The sequence below is a fragment of the Ornithorhynchus anatinus genome, chromosome 13 (genome assembly GCF_004115215.2).
Source record: "Ornithorhynchus anatinus isolate Pmale09 chromosome 13, mOrnAna1.pri.v4, whole genome shotgun sequence".
NCBI lineage: Eukaryota > Metazoa > Chordata > Mammalia > Monotremata > Ornithorhynchidae > Ornithorhynchus > Ornithorhynchus anatinus.
The window spans coordinates 414,338-440,254 of NC_041740.1; the positions used below are offsets into that span (position 1 = coordinate 414,338).

The 25,917-nt window shown below is 53.1% G+C and overlaps 2 protein-coding genes across 5 annotated transcripts; one reads left to right on the top strand and one right to left on the bottom strand.

The window, feature by feature from the left end:
- The first annotated feature begins 1,483 nt into the window (after positions 1-1,483).
- On the top strand, positions 1,484-5,878 carry LOC103165741 (collagen alpha-1(III) chain-like). The gene is made up of 2 exons (XM_007657718.2): positions 1,484-1,807; positions 2,167-5,878. Exons 1-2 carry the CDS (start codon positions 1,707-1,709, stop codon positions 4,505-4,507), a joined length of 2,442 nt encoding a protein of 813 aa, XP_007655908.2. The 5' UTR covers positions 1,484-1,706; the 3' UTR covers positions 4,508-5,878.
- Positions 5,879-7,920: 2,042 nt separating this feature from the next.
- On the bottom strand, positions 7,921-25,007 carry LOC100080162 (solute carrier family 22 member 13-like). Of its 4 annotated transcripts, XM_029077277.1 has the most exons (11): positions 23,663-24,999; positions 20,733-20,836; positions 20,144-20,298; positions 19,618-19,786; positions 19,067-19,190; positions 18,637-18,731; positions 18,271-18,485; positions 16,843-16,951; positions 11,361-11,570; positions 8,705-8,808; positions 7,921-8,457 (listed from the first exon to the last, which is right to left on the bottom strand). In XM_029077277.1, exons 1-10 carry the CDS (start codon positions 24,035-24,037, stop codon positions 8,709-8,711), a joined length of 1,656 nt encoding a protein of 551 aa, XP_028933110.1. In that variant the 5' UTR covers positions 24,038-24,999; the 3' UTR covers positions 7,921-8,457; positions 8,705-8,708. The 4 variants fall into 4 exon arrangements, with proteins under 4 accessions (XP_028933110.1, XP_028933109.1, XP_028933111.1 ...); XM_029077276.1 differs by having other exon boundaries at positions 7,921-8,808; positions 23,663-24,998; XM_029077278.2 differs by having other exon boundaries at positions 7,921-8,808; positions 19,067-19,187; positions 23,663-24,997.
- Between the last annotated feature and the right edge of the window lie 910 nt (positions 25,008-25,917).

Genomic DNA, 25,917 nt, shown 5'->3' on the forward strand with positions numbered 1-25,917 from the left:
GTGCCGCCTGTTACCTACCCCTTGTGCCGCCTGTGACCCACTCCTTGTGCCGCCTGTGACCTTCCCCCAGTGCCACCTGTGACCCACCCTGTCAGTTTTTCCCCTGTGCTGCTTTACTTAGTTTCAGTAAGTTAACTTGTTTGCAGTAAGTACCCATGAAGGACAGAGTGCTGTCCTGGCCACCGTGGTGGAGGGAGACATAAGAAAGAAAAGATGTGGTTCCTGCCCTCCAGCTCTAAATGCAGAGACAGGAGACAGACACACACACACATGCACACATACCGCTAGATTACTGCCAGCTGGCACAGCTCACATCTGAGGCCAAAGGTCAGGAAGCAATTCTGCCATATGTGGCCCAGCCAGTCAGGGTGGCCAAGCCCCTGTGCTTCCCCTACTGCTCCTCTGCTTCTTCAGGGAGAACAGGAATGCCAATGTGGCTCCCGCCGTAATTCTGATCCTGCTCCCCACTGCAGACTCCATGTCCTCAGGTCACCGTGCTGTGGCTCCTGGTCTCGGATCCCCCGTGAAGCTATGAGGCTCAGGTGCAACTCTGTGTCGGAGGGGTCCCACTTGGGCTGCACGGGGCCACCATTGGCACACTCTTCTCGCTGGTCCCAGTTGCTGCATCTAGGTTAATCAATCAGTCATATTTATTGAGCACTTACTGTGTACAGAGTACTGTACTAAGTGCTTGGGAGAGTACAATATAGCACTCTAACAAATCCATTCCCTGCCCATAGTGAACTTACAGTCTACATCCCAGGCTTCCAGAGACAGACCCCACTGCTCCGTGGTCCTCCCTGATCACAAGTTCTTCCTTCCTTCCTTCTGCCTGCCCTCTACCCTTCCTGCTACACTGCCAGCGTTTCCTTCCACACACCAGCAACCACAGGAAATGGATAGTCAGGGAAGGGCTCTTGGAGGAGATGTGATTTTAGGAAGACTTTGAAGGTGGGGAGAGTGGTGGTCTGTCAGATGTACGGGGGGGGGGGAGTTCCAATCCAGAGAAAGATAATAATAATAATAATAATGGTATTTGTTAAATGTTTACGATGTGCCAGGCACTGTACTAAGTGCTGGGGTAGATACAAGCAAATCGGGTTGGACACAGTTCTTCTCCCCCATGGGGCTCGCAGTCTTCCTCCCCATTTTACAGATGAGGTCACTGAGGCACAGAGAAGTGAAGCGGCTTGCCCAAGGCCACACAGCAGACAAATGGCGGAGCCGAGATTAGAACCCATGACCCTCTGACTTCCAGGCCCGTACTCTATCCACTACACCATGCTGCTCCAGATATGGACAAGGGGTCAGTTGTGAGACAGATGAGATCATGGTACAGTGAGAATGTTGGCATTACAGGAGCAGTCCCTTTCCCACATGGGGCTCCCAAGTCTAAGTAGGAGGGAGAACAGGTGTTTCATCTCCATTTTACAGATGAGGCAACTGAGGCCCAGAGAAGCGACTTGTCCAAGGTCAAATAATAGGCAAGTGGCAGGACCGGGCTCAGAATTCAAGTCCCCTGACTTCCAGGTCTGGGCTCTTTCCAGTAGGCCACACCGCAGCTCTCCTCCATGTCCACCAGACTGAGACTCCCCAGTCTCCCCAGGGACCCCAACTGTCTGCCCATCCGTCCACCGGCCTGCAGCTATCTAACTGACTGACTGTTACTTCTGTTGTGTCAGCTGGGGCCCCAGGAGGCCTGTGCCATGTGCTCACAGCCTGTCCACGCTATGGAGCGTATCCTGGTGGATGGGGCCCTGCTACACCTGTCCTGCCTGCGCTGCCAGCTGTGCCAGAGGACAATCAGGTGAGCCGGGAGCCCAGCCGGACGCTGACCTCTGACACCCTTGGCTGAGGGGATGGGGAGTGGGGGCACATTATCCAGATAACCCAGGTCATTTAAACACTCTGGGGAAATCATCTGCAAATTCGGGCCCAAGGGGACTTTCGGGCTGCAATTATCTGGATCACTGGCCTGTGTGTACCCACTCTGGGTTCTGGGTAGTTTTGAGAGGGTATTCTGGATGGGTCCTGGTAGTTCTGGGTGTTTTGCATGGGTGGTCCACATGAATCTAGATGGTCCCGGGCAGTTCTGGGTGGGGGTTCCAGATGGCGGTTCTGGGTGGGTCCAGGTAGCTGAGTTGCTCTCGTTGCCGTGTCTTGCAGCGTCCACGCCTACACACGGCTCGGTGGCACCTTCTACTGCCCTGTCCATGCCAAGCAGCTGGTCAGAGAGTGTGGCGGCAGCTGCAGCAGGAAGAGCAAGGAGCAGAGCGGCGCTTCCCGGGCTCGGACGGAAACCCTGGGGGTCAGGCGGGATGAGCCACACAAGGCTGAGTCCTGGGGACACTGCTCTGAGTCCATTGATTCGTGCCTCAGCTCGGCGAGGCCTTGGACCGGGAAGGCAGCCCACAAAAGCCTGTCCTCCCCCTGGGGCCTGCAGCCACCAGCTCTGGGCTCTACTCAAGAGAAGGCTGGTCTGCTGCCCTCACTTGCCCTCCTTCCAGAGAAGGAGGGCCCAGCCTGGAGGGAGAGGAGGGGTGGGAGGCCGGCTCAGATGCCCCCAAACCAGTCCCCTCAGCTAGTGGCCCTGGGCAGAGTGAAGGACCCCAGGGGACCGGCCAAGCCCCCAAGCAAGGATGTTGGGGTCCAGGCCTCATCCAGGCTGGGGGGCCTGTTACAGGGGGAGGAAGGTGAGGGGTTTGTGGGGGCACGGGCTGGGTCAGAGACACCTGCCTGTGCAACACCAGAGGCCCTCAGGGTGGAGGTGGAGGGCTCACAGGGGTCCCTAGACCCATCCCCAAAGGTGGTTTGTGCAGGAGAAGAGGAGCACAAGTCAGTGATCCAAGGGCTGGCCACTGGTCAGCCCCCACAGGTCTCAGTGTCTGGTGGCCTGGAAGCAGGAGAGATGGTTCCAGGAAGCCCCATGACCTCAGACCTAGGGGACCCTCAGACCAGTCGAGACCGAGGCCTACCAGAGGAGACCCCCCTCAGTCACCACAGGGTCCTGACCCAGAGTCAGCCTGAAGCCCCACCTTCCTCCCCAGCTCAGCTCAGTCCAGGTCAGGTTCCAACAGATGGCATCCAGGGCCAGCCCACGCAGACCCCCGGGCTTGATTTCATGGTTTGCCCTAGCTGGACCCAGACCAGTGGACCAGGGACTCCCAAACTCCCATGTGCCCCAGCTCTTGTCTCTGGAGTCCCTGCAGGAGAAGGTAGCCACCCCAGCCCAGAGCCCGGAGACTTTCTGCCCAGCCCAGAGTCCCCCAGGGCTGGATATTCTCCTGCAGGGAGTGGGTCCAGCTCTCAGGAGGGGGTCCAGGGCTGCGACCAATCGACAGGAACCCCCCCACTCTGCAGAGATCCACAAGGCTCTGCCAGGAGCCCCTCATCCAGGAGTCCCCGGGTGCGGGGAAGCCTGTTCACCCGGCTCTCAGCCAGTGGGAGGGAGCACCCAGCAGTGACCCGGGGACCCTCCTCCGGCAAGCGTCCGTCAGCTCTGGCCAGGCTCTTTGGACCCTCCCCGTCCTCCCGCTCCTCCCCATCCTCCTTCCCCATATCCAAGAGCAGCAGTACCTCCAGGAAGGCCCAGGAGAGCCCACCAGGGGGAACTTGGGGCCATTGCTCAGCTCCCCAGAGCCAAAGTGGGGTTGGGAGTGGGGATACCCTGAATTTCTCAGGCCCTTCTCAGAGCCAGCATCCAGCTACTCCTGGCCCTACCTCACCTTCTCCATCCCTGGGAACTGGCTTGGGATCCTTTGGGGCCAGTGACCATCCTCTGCCCTGCACCACTGGAGAGGTGGGCAGCAGTGGAGATTCTGGTGGGGAGGGCCCTATCTCCACTGTGAAGGAAGGGGACGTGGGTTCTTCTGGGCATCTCCCAGCATCGGCCCCTGGCAGTAAAGAGTTGCCCTCGTCCTCATGCCCGCCTCCTCCTGGGGCCACAAGATCAATGGGAGGGGCCAGTCTGGGACAAGACGGGGCCGAGCTCAGTGACTTTGGGGCTGGTGCCAAAAGCGAGGAACCCAAGCTTCCCACGGCCAAACTCCCTGTCTCCGGGCTCTGCGATGGCCCGACCATACAGGATTCTGAGCTGCAGTCTGTTTCTGACCGTAACGCTGACCCCGCTCCTGACGGGTCACCTGTCAGGAGCCAGTGTCCAGAGGAGGGCAGCCTGGTGCTCTCCACCCCCAGCCACCCACCCATCATGGCCACACTCTTGGGCTCTGCACTCCATCTCCAGCCCCAGCTCCAAAACCACACAAAGCAGCGGCTGGGGGACCCATCTGAGCCAGGCCTTGGCTTGGAGAGTCCGGCTGGAGAACCCCAGAGTACTAAGGGGCCCAGCCCACAGTCAGGGCCCAACCCCGAGCCACTAGCTGATGATATCTTTGGCCTCTTCACCACACCGGCAGCCAGAGAGGACCTGGCCACTTCTGAGAGCCCAGTCAGCCCCGATCTGACCAATATCCTGGACCTCTTCCAACCTCCTCCCCTCACCCCCTAAAGTCAGCCACATTCCCTCTCACCCCCCCCATGCCACCGGGCACCCACACCACACCCACCATGCCATGCTCAGCCCCCCCACCTCCATGGCCCCTTCCCATGGGCTGGGATGGCCCGACCCCAGAGCTATAATCCCATCTGGAGGGATCTTAAAAGGTCATGCAGTTCAACCCCCATCCTCAGGAATGTGGAAGCTGCACTGACCTTCCTTCAGAGAACTTCCTGCCTTTGCCTCTGTTCTCCCTGGAGGTGCTGAGTCAATGTATCTTCTGCCCCTCCCTTGTCCATTTTCCCATTGGACTATGCACTGGCCTCGGTCCTGAGAGGTGTCAGGTGTCCATCTGGGGAGAAAGTCACCTGCATTGATGCCATCATTTGGGGCAGAAATTCTTCATTTGGCAAATCAGAAAGTGTGATTACCCTGGGGACAAAGGTCATTGTACATCTCAGTTTCTTCCTGCTTGAAGCCAGTGTCCCCAGAAGCTTCCAACTTGTTACTTACGGGCACGCATGGAGGTGCGCGCACACACACACACACACACACACTCGTGACACTGAGAGGTAAATTCTCACTGAGAAGTAAGTTATCTTCTGGTTTAAAGGTATTGACTCAGCGCTGTGGATGGCCTAGGGACAGAGGATCATGACGCCCCCACCCACCCTGGCTGAGCATTAGGGACTCCTGGCCTACCCATCCTCATTTCCCTGTGGGCCCCTGAGCCTCCCCAAGGAGTCCACGGCATTGGCATTGGAGGGTTGGGGGATGGTACCAAGCAATTGGAAGTGTTTTCCTTTAGACGAATCCTTGGCTGTGCTGAAAGCCTGGAGGGATGTGCTGTCCAGTAGGGCAGAACAGTCTGTGAGAGCAGCCAAGCTGCCATGAAACAGGGACTCAGGTGAAGACCGTGTTATAGAAATGACATCACCATTGTTGGGGGGAAGGAGAAACAAACCCTCGTTCGTACAGAGTAGGATGGCTTATGTGTGCTGGAAGTAGTTCCCAAGTCGGGAGGACTTTCTATTTACTCATACCCATGGACAAAGTGGGTTAGGCTGATCCAATTTGGGGATATTTCAGTTTAAATCTTTCTCACCCTCTTTCCTGGGCAAAAACCTTAGGTCCTTAGGCAACCATGTGGCCAAACACATGGTGAGTGGCTTTTGTGCTCCGGCAATTAAGTTTTGCCTTTGCAGCTTCAAATCTCAGTGGTTTTAAAATCTCCTTCAGCAACTCTCAATACAAATCCTCTTGTCTGTTGTCTTTCTGATTCGTCGTATTGCTAAATCTTAGCCTCTATTCTGTTGGGGAATCTGTTCAGTCATGATTACTCGGGTTTTTGTAGAGCTAATAAACTGATCCTAGCTCACCTTATCCCATCTTTTCCTCTGGTGTGCCAGGAATCCAGGAAGGTCTATTTTATTATTTCTAAAAATCCTTGTTCAGTGTAAATCCTCAAAATGGCTCTGTCAATATCCCAAAGCATGTCTAATACAGTGCTTAACAAAGCTGTAATTAATTAATTAAGTTGGGGAGAGGAAGAAGGAAAAGAATGCAGTCCTTCTCTGTCACTTGCATTTGCACCCTTAATTCACTTTTGGACATTTGACATGATATTAACCTTACCACCAACCCCACAGCACTTATGTACATATCTTCAAATTAAACTAGTTACATTAAATTACTTACTCATATTAATGTCCATCTCCCTCTCTGTACTGAGAGCTTGTTCTGGACAGGGAATGAGTCTGCTAATTCTTTTGTAGTGCACTCTCCCAAGTGCTTAGTATAGTGCTCTGCACATAGTAAGGGCACAATAAATATGATTGATTGATTGATTGATTCACCCCACCTTTAGCCCCAGTTTTGTCTCTAAACAGTTTGTTGTGGTCAGGGAACATTATATCCAATTCACCCAGGGGAGCAGCATTGCCTAGTGGATAGTGCACAGGCCTGGGAGTCAGAAGGGCCTGGGTTCTTAATCCAGGCTCTGACCCTTGTCTGCGGTGTCACTTTGGGCAAGTGACTTAACTTTTCTGTGTCTCAGTTCCTTCATTTGTAAAATGGGGATTAAGTCCCACGTGGGACAAGGAATGTGCCCAGCCCAATTTACTTGTATCTACCCCAGTGCTTAATACAGTGCCTGACACATAGTAAGTGCTTAACAGATATGACAATTATTATTATTATGTGCTTAGTATGGTGCTCTGCACAGAATAAGCACACAAGAAATGCAGTTGATTTATTATGTACATACCTGTAATTTATTTATTTGCATTAATGTTTGTATCCCCCTCTAGACTGTAGGCACCTTGTGCACAGGGACAGGCCTACCAACTCTGTTATATTGTACTCTCCCAAGCGCTTAGTACAGTGCTGTGCACACAGTAAATGCTCGATAAATGCGATTGACAGATTGATCTTTCAGGGAATGCAGTGATCTTGAGACAGAGCCCCATCCAAACTTCTGCTCTCCTGTTTCAGCCTGTCTGGGACAGAGAGAGAGGTGTGCTGGGGCAGTGGACAGAGGCCTGGCAGGGGAAGTGACTTGGTGGGGTCAGTGGCCTATGGTTTTGCAGGTCAGTGGCTTGATGGGTCAGTGGGTGGTGACCTGTGGAAGAGCCTTCTCCCTTGATGTTCTACAGTAGTAGGCGGCACCAGACCAAGTGGCAGGTAGAGTCTTTATAAAGGTATTTGTTAAGTGCTTACTATGTGCCAGGCACTGTACTAAGATCTGGGGTAGCTACAAGCTAATCAAGCTAATGAAGTAAGTGAGGCACAGAGAAGTGAAGTAACTTGCTCAAGATCACACAGCTGATAAGTGGTAGAGCTTGGATTAGAACCCAGGTCCTTCTGATTCTTAGGCTTGTGCTCTATCCACTAGGCACACTGAGTCCTTATTCAGGGGAAGGCCTAGAGAGCCCAGTCAGTGTTTCCTGACAGGAATTCCATTCAAGTCGAGGTTCACCTGGACCCTCTGGACTCAGAAAGACTTGCTCAGCTTGTGCAGGTGCTGCCCATCCCACATCCATGTGGACAAATGCAGACAGGTCCGTGGGGGGGAGAGGACCAACTTTGGTGACGGGGGAGAAGACAGTGACCAGGATGGGGAGGATGGGAAGGAGAGGGAGGACCCTGATAATGCTGGGGAGGAGTTGGAGCACACTGATAATGATGGGGAGGATGGGAAGGAGTGGGAGGAAAATGATGAGCAGGATGACATGGGTCCTGGAGAGATGGCGTGCCTACACAGGCACACACGTGCAAACACACACACACACATACATTCAAGTATGTGCAAACACATAGATTCCCGCGGTGGAGTCTTTTTCTCTTCTAGGTCCACCCCTCCATGGTTTCTCTAAACTCCCCCTCAGGTCCCAGGAGAAACCCACAAATGAAGAGAGAGGTCAGAGTAGGAAAAAAAAATCCAATTCTATTGGGTCTGGCTGAGCACCCCCCAAGGTGCAGGGCTCTCAACTGTGCCCATCAGAGCCAACACAGCCTGCAAGAAAACAGCTGGGGCCTGAGTCTTGTCACAGTGCATGGCCATCCAGCCCCCGTCGCTTTTCCCCTCCCGCGAGGGGAAAGCCACAGCGATGGCCCAGGATCAGGGGCTGACCCCGATCCTGGGATGAGAAAGAGGAGAAGGAGTGGGCAGGGGCAGGGCAGAAAGGACTGAAAATGTCATCCAATCCAGCCCCTGCTTCCATGAATCAGCCCAGGTGGATAGCCGCAAGTCTCTGCTTCTCCTCCGTGACGCCTTGGCCCCAGCTGCCTCACCAGGTGGCCGAGGTGACACTGGGTTGGGGTTCAGATCCAGGAGCCGTGAGGGCGGGGGGCCTCCGAACAACTGCACTTCATCAAACTGCCACCGCGCTGGGTTGACGATGAGGGTCAGGATGTCTCCTCCACTTGCCACCAGCTGGAGACCAAACCAGCCGCTGGCCAGGCTGGTGGGAGAGGGGTGGCAGGGACGGGGCAGGGAAACTCCCCTTGCGCAATGCCACCATCCTTGGGCAGAACGGTGGGCACAGGGGTAGTAGGATAATTGTCTGCCTGATCTCGGGGCAACTGAGCTCCATTGGCATTTGAGGAGAGGGGGTTTTCTATGTCCCGGGATCGAAGCTGCAGGGCCCCCACCAGCAACCAGTGACCAGGGCCTCTTAGGCTCAGCCACCCGGATCGCGGGCCACTCACTCAGTCACAGATAGGTGGAGGGCAGGGTGGTGTCTGTCCCCACATCCGTTTCAGCTTCCTTCACCTGGACTTGCCCCCTGTAGCCTCCAGCAGCTCCCTTGGTCCTGGGAAGAGAAAGAGAGTCGGTGCTGGGTCAGCGCCTCCTGGGACCAGGAAGGCTGGCTGACTGGTCAGGTGCCGGGGCCAGATGGAGTCAGGTGGAAGGATGGAAGGGGCTTCCCGAGCCCCCACAGAAGCACCCAGACTGCCCCATGCTCCCCCAATCCTCAAATGGGATGAGAGGTATGGGCAGGGATTGTCTCTGTTGCCGAATTGTACATTCCAAGCGCTTAATACAGGGCTCTGCACTTAGTAAGCGCTCAGTAAATACTACTGAATGAATGAATAAATGTGAGCTATTCTCCCAAGCACTTAGAACAGTGCTCCGCACGTAGTGAGCGCTCAGTAAATACTACTGATTGATTGATTCTCCGGGGAACCTCCCGGCCTCCAGCCTCTCCCTGCTCCAGTCTGCATTTCATACGGCTACTAGGATCATTTTTCTAAATTCTGGGCACGTCTCCCCATTCCTCAAAAAATCTCAAATGTTTGTCCATCCACTTCTGCATCAAACAGAAACACCTCACCATCCATCGACTATAAGGCGCTCAGTCATTTCTCTCCCTCCTACCTATCCTCTCCCCTCTCCCACCACAACCCAGTCTGCCCACTTTGCTCCTCTAACAACAACCTACTTTCTGTGCCTCAATCTCATCACTCTCACTGTCCATTTGCCCAGATCTTGGTCACACCCTCCCTACTTCTCCTCCATCTTTTTTTTTTTTTTTTTGGTATTTGTCAAGGGCTTACTGTGTGCCAAGCACTGGGATAGATACAAGCTAGTCAGGTTGAATACAGCTCATGAGACTCACAGACTTAATCTTCATTTTACAGCTGAGGCAAATGAGGCACAAAGAAGTGATTGGCCCAAGGTCACACAACAGAGAAGTGACAGAGGCAGGATTAGCACCGAGTCCTTCTGATTTCAGGCTTCTACTGTTTCCACTTGTACTGTTTCCACTGCTTCTTTGTATCCGATAAAACATCACTCTCCCATTTTAAAAAGCCTAGTGAAACAGCTTCTCCTTCAGGAAGCCTTCTCTGACTTCTCTTTCATCTCCCCATACTATTCTTTCTCCCTCTGCTTCACCTGTGCACTCACTTCCTACTCACTAAGCACTTAGATACTCTCCAAGCACTTCTGCTTTGTTGCTTCTCCTACTAGGTGCTTATTTTAATGTCTGCCTCCCGAACTAAACTGTAAATGCTTTGAGGGCAAGAATTATTTCTTTTTACTCTATCATATTCTCCCAGGCACTTAATTCAGTGCTCTGCCCAGAATTAGTGATGAATAAATATCTCTGATTGACTGATTGACTGTGACCTACTGAAAAGAGCATGGACATGGAGTCAGAGGACCTGGATTTTCATCCTGCCGTCAGCACATGCCTACTGTGTGACCTAGGGTGAGTCACTTAACTTCTCTGTGCCTCCATTTCCTCATCTGTAAAATAGGATTTTTATCTGATTTATATCCGATTTACCCCTGACTTAGCCTGAAAATCCCATGTAGGACAGGGACTGCGTCTGACCTGATTAATTTGTATCCACCCAGAGCTTAAAACAGTAGAGAAGCAGCATGGCTCAGTGGAAAGAGCCCGGGTTTAGGAGTCAGAGGTCATGGGTTTTAATCCTGGCTCCGCCACCTGTCAGTTTTGTGACTCTGGGCAAGTCACTTAACTTCTCAGTGCCTCAGTTACCTCATCTGTAAAATGGGGATTAAGACTGTGAGCCTCACTTAGGACAACCTGATTACCCTGTATTTACCCCAGTGCTTAGAACAGTGCTCGGCACATAATAAGCCCTTAACAAATACCAACATTATTATTATTATTATTAATTGACACATAGTAAGTGCCTAACAAATACCATACATAAATATATACTTCAGCACTAAGTACAGTGCTTGACACATAGTAAGGGCTTTAGAAATGTCACCGTTATTATTAACCAGGCAAATTAAAATCAGGAAGCCACTGAGAACAGCGTGGCTCAGTGGAAAGAGCACGGGCTTTGGAGTCAGGGCTCATGAGTTCGAATCCCAGCTCTGCCACTTGTCAGCTGTGTGACTGTGGGCAAGTCACTTCACTTCTCTGGGCCTCAGTTCCCTCATCTGTAAAATGGGGATGAAGACTGTGAGCCCCACGTGGGACATCCTGATTCCCCTGTGTCTACCCCAGCGCTTAGAACATAGTAAGCGCTTAACAAATACCAACATCAGAACAGTGTTTAGGGAGGCAAATGGCTGGTGCTCTCTTCAGATCCAGGTTTCAAGTCCAAGTTCTGCCCCTGGCCTGCTGTGTGATCTCAGGACTCAATCTCTCTGGGCTTCAGTTTCTTCTCCCGTACAACGCGGAAAAGATTCCTGCTCTTCCTCCTGGTCAGACTGGGAGTGCCAGGTGCGACCACGCGGGCCGTGTCCAGTCTGACCACTGCGTATCTACCCCATGGCTCAGTACAATGCTTGGCACCCAGCAAGGGCCAAATCAATCACAGAACTAATCAGCTGAGGCAAGGGATAAACATTCTTCCCAATGAACTAAGGAGAGAGACCAACCCGAGAGTGTCGCCGGGGCTGTCCAGCCAGTCTTGGAGTTCCCGGTCCTTGGTTTCCGGGAGAAAGAAGCAGAGGACCCCCACCAGTACCGGGATGCTCCCAAAGACAGCCATGGGGATGGCGGGGTGATATTCTCTGAGCAGCCCGATCAGAGGAGTGATGATGCCAGATGTCCGTGCTGCTACGCCCACCAGCCCCAAGCCCGTCTGCCTGTCGAGCAAACAACACACAGATGTGTGAGCATGAGGGCATAGTGGGGAGAAAGCCCAGGGCTGGAGCACTCTGAGGGTGAAGCCAAGGGAATTGGTGGGATTGAACTCGTAAATCCCTGGAGAACAGGGGCACAGCTTCTGATGGTCTTCGTTGGCACAGATATTTTCCATTCAGGGATTTTGTACCCAAGGGAAAAGCCCTGGGAGATGCCCTGCCACTCTGGGAATTATTATCATTTAAGAGGCAACATTCACCTCTGGCCTACACAAAAAAAGGTGCAAGATGGCAGCAGGGCACTTGCTGCTGGACAGGTGCAGCTGACTTCTGACTCCTCAATCCCAATCACCGGGATACTGGAACAGGTGAATGGCAGGACGCCTCCCAGGAAAGGTCCCTCATCTGCAGTGTGCCTGGACCCATGGCAGCAGGGTGACTGGGGTGGGGGGTGGCTTCCAGTCCAGGCCAGGGGGCAAAGAAGGAAGGAACAGAGATACACAGAAAAGGACGAAGGAATGCTCCTCAGAAAATAAACACAAAGCAGAAGAACTAGACAGGAGACTGGAGGAAGCATTTGTAAACTCACAACCGTTGGCATGTAGCTTACACAATTACCTAAGCACTAACTCATCTCCATATCTAGGCAATCGTTCAATCTTTCAAACAATAGTATTTATGGGGTGCTTACTGGGTGCAAAGCATTGTACTAAGTGGTTGGGAGAGTACAGTATAGTTATATGATCCCTGACTTCAAGAAGCTTACAATCTAGTGGGGAAAATGAGCCACATTATCTTATATGTGCCCCAGTGCTTAACACAGTGCTTGGCACATAGCAACCACAGAACGTATACGGCCGCCACCCACCCCGGACAACCTCAGGGCCCCCCCGCCGCCACAGGGACATTTGGTCATGAGCTCTGGGACTCTCTCGGCCGCTGGCCGCTTGACTTTGAGTCTGATCGGGTAGGGTCGGCTCGTCCCCCGACCCTGGTCATCGCCTGCTTATTAACACTATTGTAATGTGTCTTACTGTACCATGTTGCTATATTAGCGATTTCGCTTGTTATTGTTTATTGTCGTCAGACTTTGAGTTTGATCAGGTCGCCCCTTAATCGAGCCTACCCCCGACCCTGGTCATCGCCCTTTTATTAACACGACTATATTGTCGTGGGAGGGGGGGGAGGGGAGAGTTTGGATGGGAAGGAGGTGGCGGGGCCCTGGACGGGGAGAGGGGGATGAGGGGTAGCGGTGGGACAAGAGGACTGGGATGGGGCGTGGGTGGGGAAGAGAGAAGGGGGGAGGGGGTGAGGAGGGGGTTTGGTGGGGGTAAGAGTAGGGGGAGGGGGAAGAGGGGTAGCGCTGGTAAAGTGGGGTTCTAGGGCGGGGGAGGGGAGGGGGGGAGGAGACAGAGGAGAGAGCGGGAAAGAGCTGAGCGAGAGAGGGGAAGGGGAAGGGGAGGATAGGAAGGGGCGGGGGGGGGGAGGAGGGACATGGCGAGGCCAGAGAGGTGGGTGGCAGCACTGACAACAATAAACAGTAATAAACGAAATCGGTAATATAGCAACATGATACAGTATGATACAATACAGTAGTGCTAATATAGCAACACGATCAGGTCTCCGCTCTCAACTCCACCCTCTCTACTCAACTCGACTCTCTCGCCCCCCTTTCCCTCCGCCGCTCTCGCTCCACTAACCCACAGCCCTGGATCACCTCCTCTGTCCGCCTCCTACGCTCCTACGCTCGAGCTGCTGAGCGCTGCTGGCGAAAGTCCAAGCACCAAGCCGACCTCACACACTTCAAATTTATCCTTTCCTGCCTTAACTCTGCCCTCTCCTCCGCCAGGCAAAACTTCTTCTCCTCCCTCATCGACACCCATGCCCGTCACCCCCGCCGATTGTTCCGGACCTTTAACTCTCTCCTTAGGCCCCCTGTTCCTCCCCCTCCCCCATCTCTCACCCCCAATGATCTGGCCACCTATTTCCTCACGAAAATCAACACGATCAGGTCTGAGCTCCCCAAAGTCACCCCTCCGCCTCTCCCCTCCCCCCCACCAACCCTCTCCCCTACTTTCCCATCCTTCCCTGCAGTATCCTCAGAGGAGATCTCCTCCCTCCTCGCAAGTGCCACCCCCTCCACCTGCGTCTCGGACCCCATTCCCTCTCACCTTATTAAAACCATCGCCCCTGCCCTCCTACCTTCCTTAACTTCTATTTTTAACCACTCAATCTCCAATGGCTCCTTCCCCGCTGCCTTCAAACATGCCCACGTCTCCCCCATCCTAAAAAAACCCGCTCTTGACCCCACTGCCCCCTCCAGTTATCGCCCTATTTCCCTACTACCCTTCCTTTCCAAAATCCTAGAACGAGTCGTCTACCATCGATGCTTAGAATTCCTTAACTCCCATTCTCTCCTAGAACCCCTCCGATCTGGCTTCCGTCCCCTCCACTCTACCGAGACTGCTCTCTCTAAGGTCACCCATGACCTCCTTCTTGCCAAATCCAATGGCTCCTACTCCATTCTGATCCTCCTTGACCTCTCTGCTGTCTTTGACACTGTCGACCATCCCCTCCTCCTCCATACCTTATCTCACCTTGGCTTCACGGACTCTGTCCTCTCCCGGTTCTCCTCTTACCTCTCTGGCCGCTCAGTCTCGGTCTCCTTCGCTGGAGCCTGCTCCCCCTCCCATCCTTTAACTGTTGGAGTTTCTCAAGGGTCAGTTCTTGGCCCTCTTCTGTTCTCCATTTACACTCACTCCCTCGGTGAACTCATTCGCTCTCAAGGCTTTGACTACCATCTCTACGCAGATGACACGCAGATCTACATCTCCGCCCCTGTCCTCTCCCCCTCCCTTCAGGCTCGCATCTCCTCCCGCCTCTGGGACGTCTCCACCTGGATGTCGGCCCGCCACCTAAAACTCAACATGAGCGAGACTGAGCTCCTCATCTTCCCTCCCAAACCTGGTCCTCTCCCAGACTTCTCTATCACCGTCGATGGCACGACCATCCTTCCTGTCTCTCGGGCCCGCAATCTCGGTGTCATCCTTGACTCGTCTCTCTCGTTCACCCCACACATCCTATCCGTTACCAAGACCTGCCGGTTTCACCTCTACAATATCGCCAAGATCCGCCCTTTCCTCTCCACCCAAACGGCTACCTTACTGCTACGGGCTCTCGTTATATCCTCCGTGTCAGACTACCTAGACTACCGTGTCAGCCTTCTCTCTGACCTCCCTTCCTCCTCTCTCGCCCCTCTCCAGTCTATTCTTCACTCCGCTGCCCGTCTCATCTTCCTGCAGAAACGATCTGGGCCTGTCACTCCCCTTCTTAAACAACTCCAGTGGTTGCCTATCAACCTCCGCTCCAAACAAAAACTCCTCACTCTAGGCTTCGAGGCTCTCCATCACCTTGCCCCTTCCTACCTCTCCTCCCTTCTCTCTTTCTACCGCCCACCCCGCACGCTCCGCTCCTCCGCCGCCCACCTCCTCGCCGTCCCTCGGTCTCGCCTATCCCGCCGTCGACCCCCGGGCCACGTCCTCCCGCGGTCCTGGAACGCCCTCCCTCCTCACCTCCGCCAAACTGATTCTCTTCCTCTCTTCAAAACCCTACTTAAAACTCACCTCCTCCAAGAGGCCTTCCCAGACTGAGCTCCTCTTCTCCCTCTACTCCCTCTGCCACCCCCGCTTTACCTCTCCACAGCTAAACCCTCTTTTTCCCCTTTTCCCTCTGCTCCTCCACCTCTCCCTTCCCTTCCCCACAGCACTGTACTCATCCGCTCAACTGTATATATTTCCATTGCCCTATTTATTTTGTTAATGAATTGTACATCGCCTTGATTCTATTTAGTTGCCATTTTTTTTACGAGATGTTCTTCCCCTTGACTCTATTTATTGCCATTGTTCTTGTCTGTCCATCTCCCCCGATTAGACTGTAAGCCCGTCAAACGGCAGGGACTGTTTCTATCTGTTGCTGACTTGTTCATCCCAAGCGCTTAGTACAGTGCTCTGCACATAGTAAGCGCACAATAAATACTATTGAATGAATGAATGAATGAACGTATACCACAAACATTTTACTGAAATAAATATTGGCTATTTACCCAATGGGGGAATCCTCTTTCCCGTATTCCATCTCCTCTGTAAGGAGTCTCTCTCCCCCTCAAGAGTTTAAGCTCATTGGAGACAACCATCAAGTCTGTTAACTCTATCGAACTCTCCCAAGCACTTAGGGTAGTGCTCTGTACAGAGTAGGGGCTCAAAAAAGTACTACTAATCAACTGATTAGCAGGTGATGGAAAAACACTACTCTCCAGATCTGGAAATCTTGTTACGTCCTGGTATCTGGCAGAGCCCACCCTGAGTAACCAGTGGCTTCATTGAGCTCCCCAATGGACATAATCAGCCGGAGGTGGCCATTCTCCCGAGGTCTGCTCTTTCTCAGTGACAGAGGTGAGAAAAACAAGAGCTTTATAATGAATTGCTTCACTCCTTGAAGAACCAAGCAAAGTTATATTTTCCCAGATATTCAAGATGGATTGGAGATCTAAGCTGACCAACAAAAAACCCCTCACATCTCCTGGCATTCTTTAATCAAACAAGAAGAGTAAAAGTAAGAATAACAGTTACAGCAAAGGAAGAGTAATAGTAAGAGCAGCAGTAACACACCCTTACCCATCCCGCCCTTGAAACACCCAATGTTTCCAGGCAAAGAACCATCAGAAACCATCTCAGCACCTCAACCTCAAGGTTGGGTAACCAAATTGCTTGGTTTCAAGTCCAAACTTTGTTCCATCCGATCTTTCTTCAAACACTAACCTACATTTCTTTTTTTCACAATTTCTCATTTTTAGGGATTTATCACAACAGTTTACATTTACCTAGAACCTGCCTGGCCAAAAACCCACCCAGACCTCGGAATGGGGTAAGGGAGGAGTCATCCGATTGGGTCGACAACGGGAGAGGGGAGGGAGTCATCCGATGACAAAGGGAAGGGAGGTACCCGATCACACTGACGGCAGGGACGGGAAGAGAGTCGTCCAACAACGACTGGGTGGGAGTTATCCGCCGCCGCTGCCACCAGTGGGGATGGGGAGGGGGTCGTCCAATCACAACGGGGAGGGAGTTAGTCGATGCCAACAAGAGTGGGACGGGCAGGAAGTCATCCGACGACAACAGAAGTGGGAATAGGGAGGGAGTTACCCAACAAAGACAGTAGTGTGGACAAGGTGGAAGTTACCGAAGGACACCAACAATGAGGACAGGGAGGAATTTACCTGACAATAGTGGGGAAGAGCTCAGCAGAATAGATGTAGGAGATGGAGAAGGCTGCTGATGTGGCAAACTTGCCGATGACGGCCAGCGCTGTGGTGAGTACGGGAAAGTCTGGGGCAAGGGAGAGAGAAGACTCAGATATTAGAGCGGAGCCTGGATGGAAGGGAAGGCAGTGGACAAAAAGAGGGTTAAGTCTGCTTGTTCTCAATCACTCGATTAATGGTATTTAGTGAGCCCTTACTGTATTCAGAGCATGGTACTAAGCGCTTAGGAGAACACAATATAATAGAGTTGGTAGACAGCATTCCCTGCCCTCAAGGAATGTATATGGCTCTACCAACAGGGACACAAATTACTAATGTAGAGTTCCACTCCTGTGAGTCTCAAGCCCGTTCTCTGACTCCCAACCCCCACCACTCAGCAATAAATTCCTCCAACTAGGATTATTTACTGAGTGCTAGGCAGTGTACTGAGGGCTTGGGAGAGTTGAGTGGGAACCAGACCCTTTCTCCCTGCTGCTTAAGGGCATACTGTCTAATGGGGAAATGGGGCTGAATTCATTCATTCATTTAATGGTATTTATTGAGCACTTCCTGTGTGCAGAGCATCGTACTAAGCGCTCGGAATGTACAATTCGGCAACAGATATAGACAATCCTTGCCCAACAATCCCATGTACTGAGCAGCTTCTCAGGGGTTATGGGACTGTGGGGACTTCCATCTTGGTAAATCATGCCTGTCTGTCTCTCTGCCCTTGGGATTTGAGTAACTTCAGGGCACGGAGAAGCAGCGTAGTATGGGAAAGCAACATGGCAGAATGGAAAGAACAAGGGCCTTAGAGTCAGAGGACCTGGGTTCTAATCCCAGCTCCATCACTTGTCTGTTGTGTGACCTTGAGCAAGTCACTTGACTTCTCTGTGCTCCAATTCCCTCATCTGTAAAATGGAGATTAAGACAGTGAGCTCTATGAGGGACAGAGACTGTGTTCAACCTGAATAGCTTCTATCTACCACAGTGCTTAGTACAGTGCCTGGCACATAATAAGTGCTTAACAAATGCCATTAAAAAAAAGGGACCATGTCTGGCTACTGTTGAGCTTTCTCCAGCGTGCAGTACAGAGCTCTGCAGCCAGCAAGAGCTCAGTACCAATGCTAATTGACTGGTCGGTCACCCTGTCCAGGTTGCAGAGACTACTTGTTCAACTTTACTCTTAAGCACGAATAGGCTTGGTTAGGTGGATGGAGGGAAAGACAGATTGGGGAATGGATTGGGGGACAGATAGGGAACAAACAGGGGAGAGGAGGATGGACGGGGGGACTGTTAAGAGGGGAGGAGCAGGGGGATGGACAAAAGGCTGGATGGATTTGGGGACAGACAACTTATCCCCAGAGGGCTCCTGGGCATGGGGAAGGAGAGGTGGCCAGATTGTACCTGGGGGGATGAAGATGATGATGAGGCACATGCTGCCCCCAACCAACAGGGTCCAGGCCTGGCACTGCCTCCTGCCAAAGCGCTGGAGCATGAAGATACAGCCAAAGCGGGCAGGCAACTCCACCAGTCCAAACACCAGCTGTGTCAGGTAGATGTTCAAACCGAAGCTCCCCACGTTCAAGCTCAGCCCGTAATATACCAGGCTGTCCACAAACCTGGAACCGGGCCAGCGGCCAGTCAACCGCCTATCAGCCCAGGCCCCCCGCCCCTCGCCACTCCCCCCTCCTTCCCGGGCCCTTGGCCTAGTCGTCATTCTGGACAGTGGCTCTGGAACCCAACTGTGGGCTGGGCAGTGGAGGCTCTTACCATACTGCCAGAAGAATAAGCGTCACTTTCCTGAGGTGCTGGTAATGAAACAGGACCAGGACATTCCCCTTCGGCGACTTGGTCTCGTTTTGGAGCTTTGGGGAGAGCAGAGAGAAAAATAATGAGAGAGAAAGAGTGGGAAAGAGGAATGGAGACAGAAGGGGGGAGAGAGGAAGAGAGAGATCAGAGAGAGAGAGAGGAGAGAGAGAGAGAGGGAGTCGTTGGGTCCCTTCCTTGACTGGTGAGACAGGCAGGGGTTCACTGCACCCAGACTATACAGGGTAAACTGACTGGCTGCTCCCTGCGCTGTCCAGCCCATCCCCAAGCCTCCTCTCCATCCTCAGCTCAGTGACCTGGCCACGGGAGGGCTGGAGAAGTGAACCTCAACCAGGCCGCATCACTGTCCAACGCCTGGTTCCCCTGCTGGTACCTGGTCCAGCAGCTCTGGCGGGATCGTGCGATGGTTGCAGGCCGCTGCCTTTTGCAGGAGTTCTTGGGCTTCGTCCACTCTCCCCTGGACCAGGAGCCAGCGGGCTGACTCTGGCACGACCCTGCTGGGATGAACTTGGTTGGGGGGGTCATTAGGACCCAAGGTTGGGGCTTTGGCCCTGGCTGGTTCAAGCATTCTTGCCCATGCAGTCAACCAAAGAGCCGGTGAACACCTTGGGGGCTTCCTCCTTCCCTTCCCTCCCTTATTAGAGTGGACACCTCTTGTGGGCAGGGAACAAGTCACTTGCTTCCCTGGCACTTCCTGAATGCTTAGTACAATGCACAGCACCCAGAGGTGCTCAGTAAACACCATCACTGCTGCTGCCACATTGACTGTCCCCGCATGCCAGGAGTCCAATAAGTCCCAGTGCAGACACGGGTAGTAACTGCAGAAGCTCCTGGACTCGGCCCACCCTGGACACCGGTTCCCTGATTTGGCCGGGCAGCAGCTGGACCCGGGAGGGCCGGGGGTGACGTGCCCAGCTCACTCACCAGACATAGAAAAAGAGCAGGACGATGGGGGACGAGCCGGCGAGCTGCAGCAGCCTCCAGTTCCGCACTCCGTAAGCCAGCCCGGCCAGGACCATCTGACCCAGTGCAAATAAGCAGTGAGAGATGACCACGGTGAACGGTCTTCTGGATGGTCCCACCCATTCCATGTCTGAGAGGTGGGAAAGGCAGAGAGACCGAGAGAGATAAAGATTGAGACAAAGAGACACCCATAGAGAAAATCATTGTTGGATTGCAGCAGTGGAGCTAGCTCTACCCTCTTTCCATACCCATTTTAAAGTCCCCTCAAATGCCCCCCAGAAGTGCTCAATAAAGACCGTTGATGGGTTGATAAATCGATTGTGGGAAGCTGTGGACCTGGCCTGGAAATTTCACTCTCAACTCGGGTCCCTAAACTCGGCCCCCTGAAGATTCAGCCCAGACCCTCGCCGACTCAGGAATCTTCCGTTGATAGCGGCAAGTGCTCCGGCCTCGTCGCTCAGTCCCCCGGGCCAGCCCCGGCACTCACTCAGGGTGACGAAGCTGATGGAGAATCCAGAGACGGCAGTGCCCACCACGAACCTCAGCACCATGTACAGGTAGAAGTTGGGGACGAAAGCGGTGCCGATGCCGACCATGGCCTGAAGCAGCAGCTCCATGAGGATGGTGATGCGGCGGCCGAACCTGAGGGAACAGGCCAAGAGCCAAGGGGCTGGGAGTCGGGGGTTAGGGGATGGGCCAGGCAGTTTTGCCTGTGGGTGTCTGTGGGCACCGGCCTGGAGACCACCCCTCTTCCCTCTCCTTGGGGCTCTCTTTCTAGCTGCTGGGACCAGCACCAGCCAGCAGCCCCTGCCCACCTGCTTTCCCACTCACAGCCACAGTGGCCACCTGGGCCACCTGGGCCACCTATAGGGAGGGTTGCCTGGTCCACCAGAGTGAGCCACCCCTCCCTGACCCTGCATTTCACCCTCTCCTGAGAATGCTTCTCTGATCTCTTCACTAGCCGGCCGCTCCAGATCCCTGGGGTGGCCGAGGATGCTCCCGTGCTCACCCTGCTTTCTGAGGTCATCAGTTATCTGTCACTCAGTGTCCTGCAGGCTGTCGGCCTGCTCTCTCACCTGTCACTCATTGTACCGAAGCTGGCTGCCCCGACCAGCAGCCCGGCCATATAGACGGACTGGGAGACCTCCTTCTCGTGCTTCCGGCCGCAGACCAGGTCGAACTGCAGAGGGAAATGCCATTGTAAGAGCGTTTCTGGATGAAGGGGACAAGGGCCTGGTGTCCCCCCCTCCGACATGCTGGGGATCTCCAAGTTCACCTCCTTCTGATGGTCCTGTTTGCCCTCTGGCCTTGGAAGAGCAAGGGACCTCAGCGATCCGTGCTGTGAGGAGGAGACTGAAATCCGCAGATATGCCCCTTCCTCATTATAATACCTTTTTCTCTGCATTACTTTGTTTTGTTATTCCTAAGCATTTTCACATCCCTGTCCCGGGCTTGTCAATCAATCTATCAATCAATAGTATTTATTGAGAGTTTACTGTGCAGAGCATTGTCCTAAGCACTTGGGAGAGTCCAGTCTAAGAGTTGGTAGACGTGTTCCCTGTCCGCAAGAAGCTTACAGTCTAGAGGAGCAAGCAGACCTTATAATAAACTACAGATCTGGATGTAAGTGCTGCGGGGCTGAGGGTGAGGTTAAATAAAAGGTACAAATCCAGGTGCAAGGGTGACTCGGAAGGGAAGAGGAGTAAGGGATATGACACACTTCTGTCCTCACCACAGCCCTGGGAGGTAGGGTGAGGCAGACATTAAAGAGGAAAAGGAAGAAACTGAATCATAGAGAATTTGAGGGATGACTCCCCTCTCTTAGACTGTCAGTGAGCCAATCCTACTTACGTCTCAAGTGCCCTGCGCCCCCTTGTGCCACGTCCAGGCAGACGTGAGGACTGAAAAAACTATGGAAAGGAGCTGGTCCACGGGAGGCCACTCCTTTCCCTCCTCCAGCCTCCCCTCAGCCTCTTCCTGCCTCCTGCCCAGTTCCTCAAAACAAACCCCTCCTGCTGTCCCGCAGGGTCCCCAGGTGTCGTCTTCCAACGCCCAAGAGGACGGTGGTGCCTTGTCCCCAATCCGGTGTCCCCTTGCCGAAGCCCCTTGGAGGTTATTCCATCTCCCTGGCCGCCGGACTGCGACAGTGTACTCCTGGGGACTTTCACGCTTTACTCTTTGAGCACATCTTCCTTGTAGAGAAGCAGCGTGGCTCAATGGAAAGAGCCCTGGCTTGGGAGTCTGAGGTCATGGGTTCGAATCCGGACTCTGCCACTTGGCAGCTGTGTGACTGTGGGCAAGTCACTTAACTTCCCTGTGCCTCAGTTACGTCATCTGTAAAAATGGGGATTTAAAAATGTGAGCCCCACGTGGGGTAGTCTGATTACCCAGCATCTATCCCAGCGCTTAGAACAGTGTTCAGCACATAGTAAGCGCTTAACAAATACCATCATTATTGAGGGAAGCAGCGTGGCTCAGTGGAAAGAGCCTGGGCTGGGGAGTCAGAGGTCATGGATTCGAATCCCGCCTCGGCCACTTATCTGCTGTGTGACTTTGGGCAAGTCACTTAACTTCTCTGGGCCTCAGTTACCTCATCTGTAAAATGGGGATGAAGACTGTGAGCCTCACGTGGGACAACCTGATTACTCTGTATCTACCCCAGCGTTTATCACAGTGCTCTGCACATAGTAAGCGCTTAACAAATGCAAACATTATTATTATTATTATTACCTGGAAAAGATTCCAGTGTCTGCCTCCCCGACTAGGTTGTAAGCTCCTGGAGGGCAGGGTTGGTTTCTTTTAACTCTAACTCTGCCAAGAGAACCATGTTCTGCACACAGTAAACTTCTAGGGAAGTAGTGTGGCTCAGTGGAAAGAGCCTGGGCTTCGGAGTCAGAGGTCATGGGTTCGCCTCCCAGCTCTGCCACTTGTCAGCTGTGTGACCTTGGGCAAGTCACCTAACTTCTCTGTGCCTCAGTTACCTCATCTGTAAAATGGGGATTAACTGTGAGCCTCACGGGGAACAACCTGATTACCCTGTATCTACCCCAGCGCTTAGAACAGTGCTCTGTATGTAGTAAGTGCTTAACAAATACCAACATTATTATTCTAGGGGAGAATGTCTATGTCTACTAACTCTATGGTATTCTCCCAAGCACTCAGTACAGTGCTCTGCATACAGTAGACTGTAAATCTCTTGAGGGCAGGGATCATGTGCTCATACACCAGGGTACTCTTCCAAGCACTCAGCTCAGTGCTGTGTGCAAAGTGGGCATCAACTAAATATCACTGATTGATTGACTGTCTTCTGGGTCAGTGCAATGTGTGCTGGACAGTACTGAAACAGTCTGACTGCAGGCACACAGACTCCAGGGCAAATTTTGGGCAAGACCACCGAGCTCCTACCATCTTGGGACAAAGAAGCAGGGTGGACTAGTGGATAGAGCATGGGCATCAGAAGGATCTGGATTCTAATCCAGGTTCAGCCTCTTGTCTGCTGTTTGACCTTGGGCAAGTCACTTAACTTCTCTGTGCCTCAGTTACCTTATTTGTAAAATGGGAATTGAGACTGAGCCCTATGTGGGACAGGGACTGTGTCCAAACTGATTTGCTTGTATCTACCCCAGTGCTTAGAACAGCGCCTGGCACACAGTAAGCATTTAACAAATACCATTTTTAAAAAAAGAATCAAGGCCCCTATGAGCTTTGCAGCACCCATGCCCAGGAAGGATCAGGTAATTGGTAGGCACAAAAGTTCTCTAAGATCTCAGCCTCATGGACCCTACAGGGACAAAGTTTATGTTGACCTTGCTGCCATGTGGTCAGTGACCTGGCTTTGGCCACGGCCCGGCCCTCTCTGGCAGCTCTCGGTGCCCCCGCTGTGACCGGGGGTTCCCCACAGGATGAGCACATTCCACTTGTCCAGCCCAGACCCAGGGACACACCCACCCCCCTCACTAGGCCCCGGGAGAAGCAGGAACGGGGCCAGACGCTGGCCGGCACCCACCTCGGTGACCAGAGAAGGCGGCTCCTCTGAGAGGTACATCCAGCCGTCCCGGCAGTCCTCTGTGTCGTTAAGCCCGAAGGAGACGATTTCATCGATGCCCCACCCCGGTTCCGGCCTGTACATACGGCAGGCCTCGAAGGTGCCGTCAGCCCGGCGTGGAATGGTCAGGTTCAGTTGCTGCTCTGTGCTCAGGTTGGGGCTCAGGGCCAGGATCCAGCTCGTGTCACAGTGGTGTCTTGGCTCCAGGAACATGAACATTTGGCCGAAGAAGTAGAAGGGAATACCCAGGTTGGGAAGGGCCAGCCAGAACACCAGCCACTTCTGGAAGGGCCCGAAGCCCCCCAGAGCTGTCAGGACGGCACCAAAGTTGTGCATGGCAGTGGCCGCTGTGGCGGAGGCTAGACTGGAACACTTGGGTCGAAGAGCCTGGAATTAATCTTTAAACTCAGGGAGGAAGTTGGCATGCTCAAGGAGCTAAATTTTATCTGGGGCCAGGTTTTGGAAGGTCAGGGGACCAGTCTGGACTTGGCTACCCAAGGAGGCAGGTCCTGTCACAGTTAGCGACTGGCCCCCGGGAGCTGGTCAGTAGCTTGGCTCCACTTGTGCCTGAGCAGGGGAGTTGCTTAAGGATGACAGGTTCCAGTGTCAGCTCCTTCCCCCGCCCTGCCTTGCTGGAGGCTCCCATTCCTGGAAACCTGACAAATAGCAGCAGCAGGGACTGCCCACTGTGGTCAAGAGTGGAGAGGGTTCAGGAGGCAAAGGCCCCAGGCCGGACTTTGCTGTTTGCACAAGTGGTGATAGGGCCACCCCCACTGCCCTCCCTGGTTGTTGGTTGGCCCTTGGAGTCGGGCGGGGCAGGACACCTGGGTGAGGGGCCTGTAGTGGGCTGGCCTGGGGTGAGCAGTCCACCCCCTACCTTGCATTTATCTCAGGGGCAGGGAGCCAGACTCCTCTGGAACCCAAAACCTAAGTCTGCTCGGAGTGGGCGGGACTCGGGAGTTGAGGGACCTCATTTACCCAGCCTATCCTTGTTCACTCTGGGCCTTTTTGAGGGCTGCCGGGACCAGACCTTGCACTGGAGGCTGGAATTCCACTAGCCCTGGGATCCCATTTTAGGCTCCTAATTAATCTTCCACGAAGGCCTAGAGCCATGGGCCTCCCTCGTGGGGTCCTCACTATGGGGTACTCACTATGCACTTAACATAACTATGCCAGGTGTCATGTAAAGCACTGGAGCAGACAAGAGATAATACAAGTGAACCTAATCCCTGCCCACACAGGGCTTCTAGTCTAAGAGGGGTGGTGAGCAGGTCAATCAATCAGTGGTATTCATTAAGCACTTACTATGTGCAGAGCACTGTACTTAGCACTTAGAAGAATACAAGAGAATTGGTAGACAGGCTCCTTGCCTACAGTGAGCTTACAGTCTGCAGATAAACAAACTGTAACAGATAGAACAGTACTCTGCACATAGTAAGCACTTAAAAAATACCAACATTATTATAAAGAAGCAGTGATGCCTTAATGGAAAGAGCCTGGGACTGGGAGACAGAGGACATGGTCCTGATTCCAGCTCCACCACATACCTCCTGCATGATCTTGGGCAAGTCACTTAACTTCTTGATGCCTCAGCTCCCTCATCTGGAAAATGGGGATTCAGTACCTGTTCTCCCTCCTATTTGGACTGTGAGCATCATGTGGGACCTGATGATCCTGTAGCTACCCCAGCGTTTAGTGCAGTGCTTGGCACATGGTAAGCATTTAATAAATAACACAATGATTAGATTACCTATCCCCATTTTACAGAGAAAACTAAAACACACTGAGATAAATAAGGCACAGAGGGGCTAAGTAACTGCCTAAATTTACCTGATAAGCAAGTGACAGAGTCGGGATTAGAACTCAAGTCTTCAAACTCCCAGACCTGAGTTCTTTCTCCTAGACCACACTGCCGTCTCCTACTGAAAATGGATTGTTTCAGTGTTAGACCATTAAATCTCTTCAGTGGTTCAACATCCAATACCGAGAAGCAGGGTGGCTCTATGGAGGGACCTGAGAATTGGTTTCGGTTCTGCCCATGGCCTGCTATTTGACCTTGAGGAAGTCACTCAACCTTTCAGGACCTCAGACTCCCCATTCTTTGGTGAAGATGAGCTCTCTCCCTCTTAGACTGTGAGCCCCGGGCGGGACAGGAACCATGTCTGATCCACTGGTGCAGGGCAGGGTTTGGCCCCTAGTCAGTGTTCAATCAATGT